At 43.1% G+C, this 14334-nt stretch overlaps 1 protein-coding gene across 5 annotated transcripts in view; it reads right to left on the reverse strand.

Moving 5' to 3' along the window:
* CNKSR2 (connector enhancer of kinase suppressor of Ras 2) overlaps positions 1 to 2224 on the reverse strand; it is a 285732-nt gene extending 283508 nt beyond the window's left edge. For 3 of the 5 annotated variants that reach the window (XM_070784408.1, XM_070784407.1, XM_070784410.1), the window contains exon 1: positions 1825 to 2222. In XM_070784408.1, coding sequence (XP_070640509.1) covers positions 1825 to 1888 — 64 coding nt within the window. In that variant the 5' untranslated portion in view covers positions 1889 to 2222. Of the gene's footprint in view, positions 1 to 1824 lie in introns of all 5 variants that reach the window. The other 2 variants (XM_070784406.1, XM_070784405.1) reach the window with 2 other exon arrangements.
* Positions 2225 to 14334: the final 12110 nt, after the last annotated feature.

A 14334-nucleotide genomic window follows, 5' to 3' on the forward strand; every position in this document is an offset into this window, starting at 1 on the left:
CTGACTCCCATGGAGCCAAGACAGCTTTTCTTTGAGTACTTCAGTAACAAGACGGAAACTAAAGTAATCTTATAGGCAAATTCAAAGAAAGGATTTTAATTAAGCATTCTTGCTTCTTGCATGTACTCTGGCTCTTTCTTCCATGACTGAGAAACAGAGAAGACAGATGTTTGTCTGCATCTGACACTCCAAAGGGGGTTAAAATTGATGGGAATCTGGGAGAGTGGAATTTCAATAGCAAATATGAGAAGACAAGAAGCTGCAGGGAAAAAAAAAAAAAAAGAGCCACTGCAGGACTTTGTCTTAGTCATGGCACCCATGGCACCTTAGCACAATTCACCGAACACAGGGGGGCAGTCGATAAATAATAAACTCGATTTAAGTCAATACACTCATTTGTACTGTGCTTTGCAGTTACAAAGCACTTTCCACATATTAGAAAAGAAAAACGAAGTAAATGAAGAATAAAGGAGCCAAGTAAAGGCATAACAGGAAAGCAAATGGATAAAGGAAAATCCACAAGAACAAGAGGCAGAAAAGGCTCAGGGAAAAAAGAAAAAAAAAATTTGAGTTTCCCCCTGTCGTTCTCTATCCCTTCCAATCACCCTACCTTTCGTTCTAAAGTACCTTAAGCTTAGAAAGTCTGAGTGCTAAGCAAGCCCTAAGAAGGGGCTCCCCCATCTTCGGAACGGGCATTTTCAAATGATAAGCCTTGGTCCCTGACTAATCTACCCAGAGCTTGTGCCTAAGAATAACCACGGGCAAAGCTCTAACATCTCCCAAGTGTAGCGCGGAATCGTTTTTTTTTTTTTCCATCCCGTCCATCCCCCGTCAGCATTCCCCAAATCTTAGGAATCTTGAGGATGGGAGGCGGTGCAGTGGTCGTGAGGAGGGGGTCCTCTACAGGCCCCTTAACTCAGACAACAGAGGGAGATAGTGAGGCAGGAAAGACCAGGGACTAGAGAAAAAGCCCACGTTTGAGATTAGGAGGGCGAATAAATTAAGTATGGTTATTAGAAACTGCAGGGGGAAAAAGGGGAGCGTCTTCAAGATGGAAGAAATGAGGGGGCACTTGAATGTGCATCATCTCTTGGGTCGAGCCCCCAGTAAAAAGCCTTAAGATGCAAAGCCTCAAGCGGTCAGAAGAGGAGGAGGCAGAGGATGCGGGGTGAGGGTGGAGGGGGGATGCACAGGAGGGAGCCACAGACACCAGCGCAGATGCTGTCCCGGGGGAAGCATGTTTTCCTCTCCTCCAAAGTAGCGCATCCCTCGAGCATCCTCAGCCCAACCTGGGGAAGAGGGTGAGCTCCACGGATCCAAACCCCTGCGGCCGAGTCCTGACCCCATTATGTGGGCTTAAAAGTTGCCGGGAGAGTTGGCGCAAGAAAAGGCAGTTGGCAGGGGCGGCTGCCAAGGGGGTGTCAGAATTCCCAGGAACAAAGGGGCCGGAGGAAGGGGCGACAGTCCCTGGGGCCTCCTCCCTGAGCGGGGAAAACCAGGGTCGCTACATCCTCCCGGCCTGAGGGTAGCGAGGGTAGCCAGGAGGCGGAGACAGGGATTCCGCCGCCGTGTTTCCAGCTTCCCATCGGGTTGCGCCGGCCACCCCCACGCTCTCCGCGCCCCTCTCCAGCTGGGAAGCCACTGGCTGGAGACAATAGGAGACCGGGATCCCGAGCCCCAATCAGTCCCGGCGGTCCCCCGCCGCCCTCGGCGCCCCAAGATCAGCCCCAATGGCGGGCTCGGCCGCGGCGGGCGACCCTTCCCTCCCGCGCGCCGGGACCCCGCGCCCCAGGGCCGCCTCGCCGTCCGCACAGCGGGCATTACCTTTCATCCAGTCCACGACTTGACTCGGAGACCATTTGCTCACCGGTTCCATGATCAGAGCCATGGGCACGGGGTCGGTTCCGCGCGGGGCGCGGAGCTCGGAGCTCAGACACAAAACGAACTCAGCAGCCTGAGCCGCCCTCAGGTGGGGTCCCTCGCTGGTCGCTGCCTCGCTGGACGGGCGGCGCGGAGGAGGAGGCTTTTGTGTATCGAGTCTCGCGGCTGCAATGTCTCGCAGGAAACGGCGGGCAGCAGCGGTGGGAGAGGCGACGGGGAGGGAAAGGCGCCGGGGTCGCGGCTCCGCGCCGGCTCTGCTCGCTCCCCGCTGAGGTGGCGGCTGCAGCCGTGGCTCGGACACTCCGCTCGGGTCTCGGTCCCTTCGGGGCTTCAGTTCATGGCTTGCACTGCCGAGGGTCGCGCTGCTAAGGCAAGGCGCTGCCGCCGCACTCCCGAAGCCAACTTGCCCGTTCGCCTCGTGCGCGGGAGTGAAGCCCCGGGCACGACCAGCTACCCGGCGGAAATGACGAGGGGCCTCCTGCCACCCAAAATATCTCTCCGCAGCCCTCGGGTGCGGGGCGCGCGCGCCACGAGCCCCCCGCCCGCTCGCTGCCGCGCGGTCCCGCCCCCGGGGCCGACGGCAGGAGCGCGATGCGCGTGCGCGTGCGCGCCCGCACGAGGCCCGATCCCGGGGTCTGCCTGTCAGTCAGGCAGGTGCGGGCGGCTTCCAGCGTCGCGTTCCCGCCCAGCGGGCAGCCCCGGGACGGAGGCGGACTTGGAGCGCGTGCGCGGCGGCAGTGGCGGCGGCGGCGGCTTTGGGTCGCTCGGTCAGTCAGTCTGTTAGTCAGGTGCCGGGGCGGCGGGAGCGCGGCTCTGAAGGGCCTCTGAGCGGACGCGGCGGCGGTGGCGGGACGCCCTGCCCACCAGTTGAGCGCCAACTGCTGAGGCGGCTGAGGAGGTACCTGTGGCCCCGCCGCCGAGGGGAGGGGGATGCCGCTGAGCGCGGGGGTTAAAGCGGGAGCCCGGGCTTTCCTCGCTCCCGCCCTCCCGCTGCTGAGTGGGCTCCCGAGGTGATTCCCGAGCCCCGCGTACGCCCGCGGAGACGGAGGCGTGGAGTGCCGCGGACGGGGACCGGGCCCCGCCGGCCAAAGACGCAGCGATGACGAGGCAGGAGGGCCGGCGCTGTGGGACCGTCCCCGGTGCTGCACCCGCCGGGGAAATCGCGCCCAGCCTGGAGCCTGCGAGCGCCGGCCGCGGCGATTCAGAGGAAGGTTCGGCCCCACGTGCCTTTTGAAGGGCTCGGTATGGGGTTTTCGGTCAACTCCACCGAAGCTCAGAGCGCCCAGTGCCCATTTCAGGGGATGCCCTTTTGTTTAAAGATATTCTTGTGTAAGAACTGAAGGGTAACACTGGGCTTGCAAATGAGTGACAAAGTGTGGAAAACGATTCTTCAAAACTCCCGTTCTTCAGAAATGTTACACAGGCTCCCGTGCAATCCTTAGTAAAAAGCTTGCCTAATGAGGCTCGATTTAAACGACAAATAATTCATCCTAGAATGTTTGGGCACAAGCAGTCTGCCACCATTGTAGATGTTTTATCTTTGTCATTCTTAAATAGCTCCACTGAGTAAAAGAGAAACTCATCTTACTTGTATAGCCATTTCAATTTTACTTGTATAACCATTTCAATAACGGCAGTAGGTTTTGCCAGCCCCTGCAGTAACCCATTTTCTCTAGTTCAACTGCATGAGATGCAGAACTGCCACTTTTCTCAACCAACAGGAGTTGACATCTCCCCACCCCCACCCCGCCCCTCAAACACACAAAGAGCTGAAACCACAGTAAAAATATTTTTGATTTTTTCAGGCTAGTGATACACAAGAAGTAAAACTTAAGATGACCTGTCTGTAGGCTTGGTTTATTTATTTTTTTTTAATAATACAAACTTAAAAGTATATGGAAGATTTTGGAAAGAAATGTAGATTATCTAGATAAGTCTACACTCAGGTAAGACAGACATAGCACCTTCCTTTCATAATCCAGATCGTGGTGTGATTTACAGTTTTTTTTCTTGGCTTAACCAGGCGTGAAAAATTTTGAAGTGCCTCCATTCCCGTGTTCTCAGAAGGCTGCATCAATATTTCTATAAAAGATCATTTCCAAGCATCAGTAATTTATGGAGTAGCTTTATATTCAGAAATGGAATGGATGCATTGTGAATCATTAGAGGTTACAGTCACAGATGTTGAAAGTAATTTGATCAAAATAATAGTGCTAATAATAACAATGAACATTTATTGAGCCCTGTGCTAAGTATTTTACTTATATTTTATCCTCAAAACAGCTCTATCATTAGCAACATTTTATAGATGAGAAACTAGTGGCTATCACATTCACTTCCTATCCCCAGAGCCTATGACACATAGTTCAATAAATGTTGAATAAATTAATGAATAAGGCTTAAAGAGGTTAAGTAATTTGTCTGAGATAATGATGCATGATTGTAATACCAAGTTAAGGTGATTCCACAATATGAGCTTTTAAAACTAGTACAAAGATAGGTATCAGTGTCACAAAATGAACAATACTTTGGAAGGGGAAGGTCTATTCATTGTTAACTGACCATGTCTCTCAGAAAGTTAACAACAAAGGAGGCTGAGAGTCACCATCAGTGTTCCTGAGCAGTACCAACTGAGAATATAGGAAATGAAGAAATTTGGCTGAAACACCCAAACAGTGTATCCTGGCTGTGTTTTTATGACAAGCAACCAGACTATACATCATAGTGCAAGCAAGCTTAAAGTGAGATATTACTTGCATAATGAATGTAATATCAATCAAAACAAATGCTAAAGACCAGGGTGCAGTAAAAATAAAAGACATGCATTTCATGAAAAGACAAGTGCCAGAGAAAATGGGGAAAAAAGGCCCTAGAAAAAGAGGATATTGAGAATTAATCACAGAATTAGGTTGTACACATTCTCCTATTTATGTTACATTAAGGAATTTATTTAATCTAGTCACCTGAGATAACTTTCTACCTGTGGGATCTAGTTGCCTGACCAGGGATGGAACCCTGGCCCCTGGATTGAGGGCATGGAGCCTGAGCCACTGTATTCCTGAGGAAGTCTCTCTACAACTTTTCAAATAAACTACCTTTTATATTCTTTTACCTCTTATTCAAAATGTTAATCTCTTGCCCCATTTTCGTTAGTATAACGTTATTACATAAAGCTTCAACCTCTTTAATTTTGCCTTCTCAATGAACAAATCTCAAGGATTAGGGGAAAGGTATGTTGTCATAAACTACATATCACAACAGTGCACTAAGTGATATGTGACACAGACTTCAACAGTCCAGATATAAAAGCCAAACTGATTATTTGGAAGCAGCCTTGGATTATTTTTGGAAGCAGGTAAAGGAGAAACATTAAATTGATTCAATTAATTGGAGACAGAACTTGTTAGATGTCTGCAACTATATCAAAATAAACCACTTTAAATCATCTTTTAATCCAATTATTATAGTTTTCTATTTTTGTCTTTTAGACCCTCTCGATTTCCATAAAAAATTAAAATGTCTTGACCAAAATATTTTCAGTTAAGATTTTGTAGTATATGTAACGAGTCTAAGTACTTCAGATACAAAATTTACAAAGGTCCTCTGACTAGAATCTAGGTGCTAGATGGGGAGGGAACCTTAAGCCTTTGTCTCTTTGGGGCCAAAGACAGGAGTAAATAATACGTGAACATTTCTTCTGGAGCTGCAAGTTGAAGATCTCTAACCTCCACATGTTCTAACCTAGATTATTTCATAGGGGCCTTAATCTTCACTTCCCATTTCTTCTGCTGAGAAGCTTTCTCTGCACAGACCTCAGACTTGAAATGCAAGACTTATTTTAATGGTTTTTAGTTATTTAATATTTACAGAATGTCTTGCAGAGCCCTTTCTGATATATTCCCAATTTGTTTAGATTGTGTTTCTGCTATAGCTCTCTGTTTAACATTTAGATTTCTTGCTTTTTAAATGAGTAATATATTATCAGAAATTTTTTTCTCTTTTATCTTTCATTTTTGAATAATTAGTGAGGAGTGACCACACAGAACATCTGTGTGGGTAAATCCATGTTCTGAAAGACAGGAAAGGATGAGAGCCCTCTCTTTTCCACTTAGTTGTGCCCAAACCTTTTCTATAATTCCAAAAGCAGGTATTCTATGCTGGCCCAAGTTGTATACCTTGATCAGAAAAATTAGCTAGCCAATTCAGATAAGACTAGTAGTGATAAAACTAAATACAAATTATTCTCAAGAAGAGTATATAAAACTTGCTCCAGAGAAAGTAAAGGAAAATTTCTGAAACAGTGTTTTTATTTTCTTGCTGTATAATTCAACTAACAGCTATGAGTAAAGAACCAAAGCCTCTGAAAAAAAGCAAATCTGTCTATGCCTCCAGTAGTCAGAGAGGTAAGTAGGAAGAGTAGTCTTTAACCATAAACGGACCTTGAAGTGTGCTTCTCTGGGCCAAACTTCCCTTTAGATTATCAGGGAGAAAGACCCTGAGACTATAATTAAATTAATAGAATCCTTTCTTTGCTGTTCTGCCTCAGGGGTAAACTGTATTAAATCAAGCCATGTCCTTTCCAGACCAAGACTCACAGCAATCATCTCTGATTGAAGAAAAATTGGCTGAAGTTGAGATTATCCCAATAGAGTGTTTTTAGGGCTCTTTCCAGGTATTAATCACAGTTTAATAAAAATCCCAGAGCCCACCTAAGATTAGGAGACCTAGTCTTCTTGACTAGCCCTAGCCCATCAGGGAAGTTTCTGGTACACTTAGCAGCCATTAATGAAAAGAATATAAACTTATTATTAAACAAACATTTTTTTGAACACTACCAATGTGGTGGCCCAAGTTGTATCCTTAATCAGAAAAAAATGAGCTTTATTTTGTAGATGCAAAGATGACCAAGATACTCATTGACTAGTAATGAAAACATTCACAATTAATTTGATAGGATAATGTGATAAATACAGTGATAGATGTGTCTAGTACTATGCACTGAGGAGAACCTAACAACTGGGGGGAAGATAATGTGTGAGTAGCTACAAAGCAACTGCCTAGAAGTGCCTGAATGGCTGGAGTTGAAAAGCAAAGCAAGAGGCAACAGGAGATGAGGTGGGAGGGGTGGATAATAGCCAGATCAGGGGAAAAAATTAAAACTGAAAGGTAACCTAAAAGATAGCCTTTCAAGAATTTTAAGCAACTAAGTGATTTGGTCATATTTATGTGTTTATGTTTTTATATTGACTGGCAGCCATGGAGAAGCACAGATGTGAGAGGGACAGGATGGAGGGATAAGTCAATCTGGAGGACGTGGCAATAGACCAATGAAGACATGACTTGGGTCAGATGAATTTAATAAATATTCAGCAGAACCTGGTAATTGATTGGATATGAGAGGTTAGGAAAACAGCAATATCAAGAATGATTTGCATGATTCTAGCTTTGGTGAATGGGTGAATTATTTCTTCTCCATCTAAAATAAAAAAAAAGAGGATTTGGGAAAAGAAAAGGACCTGAGATATTCTTTTGTGGACATTCTAAACATGAGGTACCCATGGGACAAGTGAGAAGGGCTTCTCAGTAGGCAGTTTCTGCATTCACATATAGGAATGTGAAGCTCAGTATGGACTGAAAATGTAGACTTGAAAGTTACTCCTAAAACATAAATGAGGACCAGAAGAGTGTGAGATGTCCATGGAGGACACCCACAGAAGAGAAAGAGAAAATAAAATTGTAAGAACAAGAGAATGAAGTGTCATGGCAGCCCAATGAAAAAAGAGTTTCAGATAGAAAAGAGTGAAAAATGGCGTGCAGTGCAAAAATGATGTTGTTCCAGTAAGAATTCAGAAGAAAAATCTGGTAGTTTTGTCAGTTTAGATATCTTCACCTGCCTTACTGATATCTTCACCTGCCTTACTGATATCTGTGGAAGAACTGGATGTCAAAATGGGAAAACTTGGTATATATAGGCTATCAGCTTTTACATAAGTTGATTTTTTTCTTCTTCCTCATAACCCATCTATGTGTATATCTTATTCAGATGGCTTGACGATGAATGGTAACAGTTCTTCAATTTACCACCACCACTTTCAGTACTATTTTCTGATGAACTCTCATCCATTAATAATGATCCCTACTCTTACCCGATTATACTTTCACCACTTATAGAATGATGTGTATGTGCTTAGTCACTCAGTCATGTTCAACTCTTTACGACCCCATGGACTGTAGCTCACTGGCTCTTCTGTCCATGGGATTCTCCAGGCAAGAATATTGGAGTGGTTTGCCATGCCTTCCTCTAGGAGATCTATCGAACCCAGGTCTCCCACATTTCAGGCCATCTGATTCTTTACCATCTGAGCCACCAGGGAAGCCCATGATGGCACCTTTTAACTAGGCTGACTTTGAAATCTTCCCCTCCTCATCAGATTATAGGAGAACAACTTTACCATGGCATTCTGGTCATCTTGCACATCTCTGCATAGGCAAGGCTGACACATGCCATGGCAAAACGACCTGTGATCTTCCCTGGAACATGGCAAATCAATACTGTGAGGAGCTATCTCAAGTCCATTTCTCATCTGCCACCTTGGTTCCAGTGAGGAATGGGACTTGCCATCTCATAGGAGCTTCAGATACAACTTCAAACTAAAAAACTGTTGAGCAGTAGTTTAGAGTTGGCTCTTCAGGGACAGAGAGACTTACCATTGTATCATCTATCATCTGGCCTCTCCAATTTGGTATCATCCTTTGGGACTTGGGATGTGGGGAGTTGACACCATGCTGATGTTGTGTTGCTGTCTGTGTAAATAATAAACTTTCAGAATTCATTTGGACTTGTTTTTGCCTTACTGACTGAATCTATGGAGGTGTGATAAACCAACCTAGCAGCTGCCACCACGCTGCTGCTTAGGTATTGCTTGACCACTTGGCACAGATTTGATCTTGGAAGTCCATAAATACTCCCCAAAAAAGTGAGCTCTGCCGAACCTCTGCCTGAATAAACTAGGCCAGTCCAGCCCTGGCCTAGTAAATTAGCAGCAAGAGCAGCAGCAGGAGCTGGATTTCAAATTCAAAAAGGATGTATTGCTTCAATCACTGGGGCTGCCTAAGATAACTCCATAACTAATAAAAGAAAAATCCAATGTTAATATTGCAGGGTAAGAATAAAAACCTGATCTAAACCTTTTCTTCCAAGCTTTAACATTATTTATTTACAAAACATCTCACTCTTAGGGTATTCCCTCATATTCAAAATGTCAGGTCCATTTTCATGTGAACATTTATTATTCTTATTAATAGTGGCAAGTGTGAACTGGCAAAATTGATGCTAGATAAGTTCAGACATTTTATTTATAAATTAGCTCAACAAATCAAAAATTTTAAACATAAAAAGTACTTAAGACATAAATTGTTTGATCTTTGGCTAATAATTCACAGAGTATAGAAGAATAAAGATGGGGAGTGGAAAAGGAAGATTGCTTTCTTTCTCCATAGTTAATTGTCATTTTTCTCAAATGGGTCTTATTTACTTCTAGGAAGATTGGAAAATTAAAGATGGTCATACCAAGTGGAACAAATCATTATTCCCACTGACCAAGAGCTGTATCCAGAAAGAGAGAGAGGCATGTAAGTTTGTCCCTGCTTTGACATTTTCTTGATTTTGAAAGGAAACTTAGTTATTTGGATCATCTAAGTTATGAAAATATTTTGGTTTGTTTAGTTCCTCTTAGGAACTATTTCAAATACTTTGTAGCACATTGCAAAAGCTATCATTTATTGATTTTTCATCATGAGCATCTACTGGGTATAGGCCCTGTATTAAGCACTATACATACAAAAATGTAAAACGTAGTTGCTGTCCTTGAATCCTTTAAACAAAACAAAGCGTACAAATAGATACTTTTGACATATGGTAGCAAGTAAAATGAAAGAGACATACAAAGGTATTTTGGGTGTATTTCAAAATATGAAAATATGAATGCAAAGCAAATAAATACATATATTTCTAGATTATAAAATGGCAATGTAATTTGTACATTGTATAATGTTTTGTCTCCATTCATTCATTCAATGGGCATTTATTAAATGGTTACTGTGTACCAGGGACAAGGCTAAGCATCATGGATAAACCAGTGGATATAATGAATATGGCTCCTGAGCCTATGGAGTTTACAGTCTAGTGAAAAGCATACAATACACTAGTAAGCAAACAAAATATGTGTATAAAAATGTAAATTATGAAAAACACTGGCATGAAATGTACAAAGTTTAATGATAGAGAACAACTATAGCAAGAGAGAGAGAATTCCTTACAGTAATCAAAGAACACTCCGAGTAGGTGACTTTCAGGCACCGTTGAAATACACACAAAGAATACAGGCAGGCAAAGATCAGAGATATCTCATTCAAGGGAGAAGTAAAGCATGTGTGAAGTCCCTGGGGCAATAAAGAATTTGACGTGATTGAGGAACAGAAAGGAAGTCCATGTGACTGAAATATAGAGAATGGGTGAGGGCATGAAAGGGGCTAGAGAAATAGGCTTGAGTTAGAAAAAAAAAGTCTTCTAAGTCCATGTAGTAACTAGCTTGGAGTATAGTGCAAAACCTTTAAGACTTGGAAGCAGGTCAGAAACATGATGTGATTTATATTTGTAATTTAAGGAGTTGAGCTTTCACTTCCAGAAAGACCAAGGAGAGGTACTTTCCCCTAGTCCTCCCACTACATAACAGTTTAAAACCCTGGACATTATATATAAAACAACATAAGAAGGCTTTGAAATATAGAAGAAAGCAGACAAGCAAGGGAACTCAGACCCAAGGAATGACACAGTGATAAGTTCCCAGGTTGTTTATTTTTTGTTCATCACTTAGAGCTGAAGAAGCTAGCAACCTAGAAAAATGAAGAGAATGAAAGGCACAGACAAAAGTGTCCTAAGAAAAGCCTGAGCTCTCTAGTTAAGTGACCAGGAAAGAGGCAGCTTCAGTTCAGTTCAGTTCAGTCGCTCAGTCATATCCGACTCTTTGTGACCCCATGAATCGCAGCACGCCAGGCCTCCCTGTCCATCACCACCTCCCAGAGTTAACCCAAACTCATGTGCATCAAGTCGGTGATGCCATCCAGCCATCTCATCCTCTGTCGTCCCCTTCTCCTCCTGCCCCCAATCCCTCCCAGCATCAGGGTCTTTTCCAATGAGTCAACTCTTTGCATGAGGTGGCCAAAGTATTGGAGTTTCAGTCTCAGCCTCAGTCCTTCCAATGAACACCCAGGACTGGTCTCCTTTAGGATGGACTGGTTGGATCTCCTTGAAGTCCAAGGGACTCACAAGAGCCTTCTCCAGCACCATAGTTCAAAAGCATCAATTCTTCAGCACTCAGCTTTCTTCACAGTCCAACTCTCACATCCATTCATGACCTCTGGAAAAACCATAGCCTTGACTAAATGGACCTTTGTTGGCAAAGTAATATCTCTGCTTTTTAATATGCTATCTAGGTTGGTCATAACTTTTCTTCCAAGGAGTAAGTGTCTTTTAATTTCATGGCTGCAGTCACCATCTGCAGTGATTTTGGAGCCCCCCAAAATGAAGTCTGACACTGTTTGCACTGTTTCCCCATCTATTTCCCATGAAGTGATGGGACCAGATGCCATAATCTTAGTTTTCTGAATGTCAAGCTTTAAGCCAACTTTTTCACTCTCCTCTTTCACTTTCATCAAGAGGCTCTTTAGTTCCTCTTCCCTTTCTGCCATAAGGGTGGTGTCATCTGCATATCTGAGGTTATTGATATTTTTCCCGGCAATCTTGATTCCAGCAGCTTAGGAAGGCAGAAAACATTGAAACACTAACCATTCTACTCCAGCCAAACACCACTCAGAAAACTAAACCCCACCCCACCTTAGCCAGCAAAAGGCAAAGTAGGGCACTTAGACTTCTTTAACTTCCCAAGGCTATAGCAAGGCACTTCAACACCCCTGCCATGGTGGTTTCAGAGAATGCCAAATTGGAATTAGGTCTTTCATCCTTGCCAGGTAGTATGACCTCCTCCATCCCACTTCCAGTGAGGGAGAAACCTGGATTCCTTCCTCTGCTCAGCAGTAACAGAGTGTCCCCCTCTCTGCTCTAGTGGTGTCAGAGGAGTCCTTGTGGAAAGTAAGGAGTTTGACCACTGCCGAGCAGTAATGATACCACCTCCCATCCCACGATGTCAGCAGAGACCAAATGGTGAGCTTAAGTGATGAAACACTTCTACCCTTCTCAGCCTGGAAAATATTAGTGGAAGTCTGTAAGAAAGTCAGAAATTCCAAATATTGCCAAACAATAATGAGAAGCCTCACCTTCAGGTGTCAATGAGGTCTGAGTGGGAAACCTGGACTTTATGACACCTGGCTGAAAAAGGGCCACACCTCTGCTTCCTCTTTTGGAGTGGTGTCACAACTAAACACAAAGATTTATTTAAAATCCAGAGGCTCATAATACCCAAAATGTCCAGATTTCAGTTGAAATTCATCTGTCATACCAAGACCCACTAAGATCTCAAACTGAATAGACAAAGACAATTAATGCCAACAAGATAACATAAATGTTAGAATTATCTGACAAAGATTTTAAAGCAGCCCTAATTAAAAACCTTCAATGAACAATTAAAAACACACTTGAAATATATGAAAAAATTTTTTAAAGATCAGCAAAGAAATAGAAGACATAAAAAGAAACAAAATTTAAGAACCTAAGAATAAAACAACTGAAATAAAAATTCAATGTAGAGGTCAAACAGCAAGGATGGAAGTGACTCAGGAAAGAATCAAAGATAGAATAGAGACTTTCCTAGTGGCTCAGTGGTTAAGAATCCACCTACCAATGCAGGAGACATGTGTTCGATTCCTGGTCTGGAAGATCCACATGCTGTGGGGCAGCTAAGGCCATGTGCCACAACTACTGAGCCTGCCGTCTAGAGCCCAAGAGCCATAACTGCTGAGCCCATGTGCTGCAATTATTGAAGCCCTTGAGCCTAGAGCCTGTGCTCCACAGTAAGAGAAGCCACTGCAATGAGAAGCCCAAGCACTGCAAGGAAGAGTAGCACCCGTTTGCTGCAACTAGACAAAGCCTGTGCACAGCAACAAAGACCCAGCACAGTCAAAAATAAATAAATTTTTTTAAATAAAATATAATAGAAATTACCAAATCTGAACAACAAAGAGGAAGCAGACTTAAACAAAAAAGAACAGAGCCTCAGAGACCTGTGACACAAAAACAAAAGACTTAACATTCATGTCATTGGAGTCCTGTAGGAAAAGAGAAAAAGGGAAGTGCTGAAAAACAACTCAAATAAATAATGGCTGAAAACTTCCCCAAAATGGCAAAAGAGACAAACCTACAGATTCAAGAGACTGAATGAATTCCAAATAGGATAACCAAACAAATTCAAACTAAGACACGTCACAGTCAAATTTCTGAAAACTAAAAGCAAAACAAAAATCTTGAAAGCAGCCAGACATAAACAAGACTTAACCTATGGGGAAAAAATAATGTGAAAGATAGTTGATTTCTCATCAGAAACCATGGAATCCAGGATGACAGCAAGATTGCAAACTAGGAAGCTTCATGTTCTTGTTCCTCAAAGAAACATTTTTTGAAAAAAGCAAAATGAAACAAAAAACAAAAGTCAGAAATTTACATGCAAGAAAATGAATTTGGACCCTTGCTTTATATACAAAAACTAACTCAAAACGGATGCAACATATAAATGTAAGCACTAAAACTATAAAACTCTTTGAAGAAAACACTGAAGACAATTTCCATGACATTGAATTTGGCAGTAAGACCCTGATGCTGGGAAAGATTGAAGGCAGGAGGAGAAGGGGATGACAGAGGATGAGATGGTTGGATGGCATCACCAATTCAATGGGCATGAGTTTGCGCAAGCTCCGGGAGATGGTGAAGCCTGGTGTGCTGCAGTCTTTGGGGTCACAAAGAGCTGGACATGACTGAGCGACTGCACAACAACAACTGTGGAAAATGGTTTGGCAGTTCCTCAAAAAATCAAAAACAAGCACCATATGATTTAGCAATACTACCTGTAGGTATATATCTAAATGAATTTAAAAATAGGGACTAAAAAAAAAAATAGGGACTCAAACAAACTTTTACAGCAATGTTCATAGCAACATTATTCACAATAGCTAAAATGTGGAAAACACTCCAAATGTCCATCAACAGATGAATTTATAAACAAATGTGGTATATACATACAATGAAATATTATCCTTAAAAAGGATTGGAGTTCTGATACATGCTACGACATGGATAAACCTTAAGGACACTATGTTAAGTGAAATAAGCCAGACACAAAAGAACCACTGTTGTATAATTCCACTTACACAAAGTACCTAGAATAAGCAAATTCACAGAGACAGAAAGGAGAATAGTGATTACTAGGGGCTGGGGGAGGGGAG

This window comes from Bos indicus, chromosome X (assembly GCF_029378745.1).
Source record: "Bos indicus isolate NIAB-ARS_2022 breed Sahiwal x Tharparkar chromosome X, NIAB-ARS_B.indTharparkar_mat_pri_1.0, whole genome shotgun sequence".
Taxonomy (NCBI): domain Eukaryota; kingdom Metazoa; phylum Chordata; class Mammalia; order Artiodactyla; family Bovidae; genus Bos; species Bos indicus.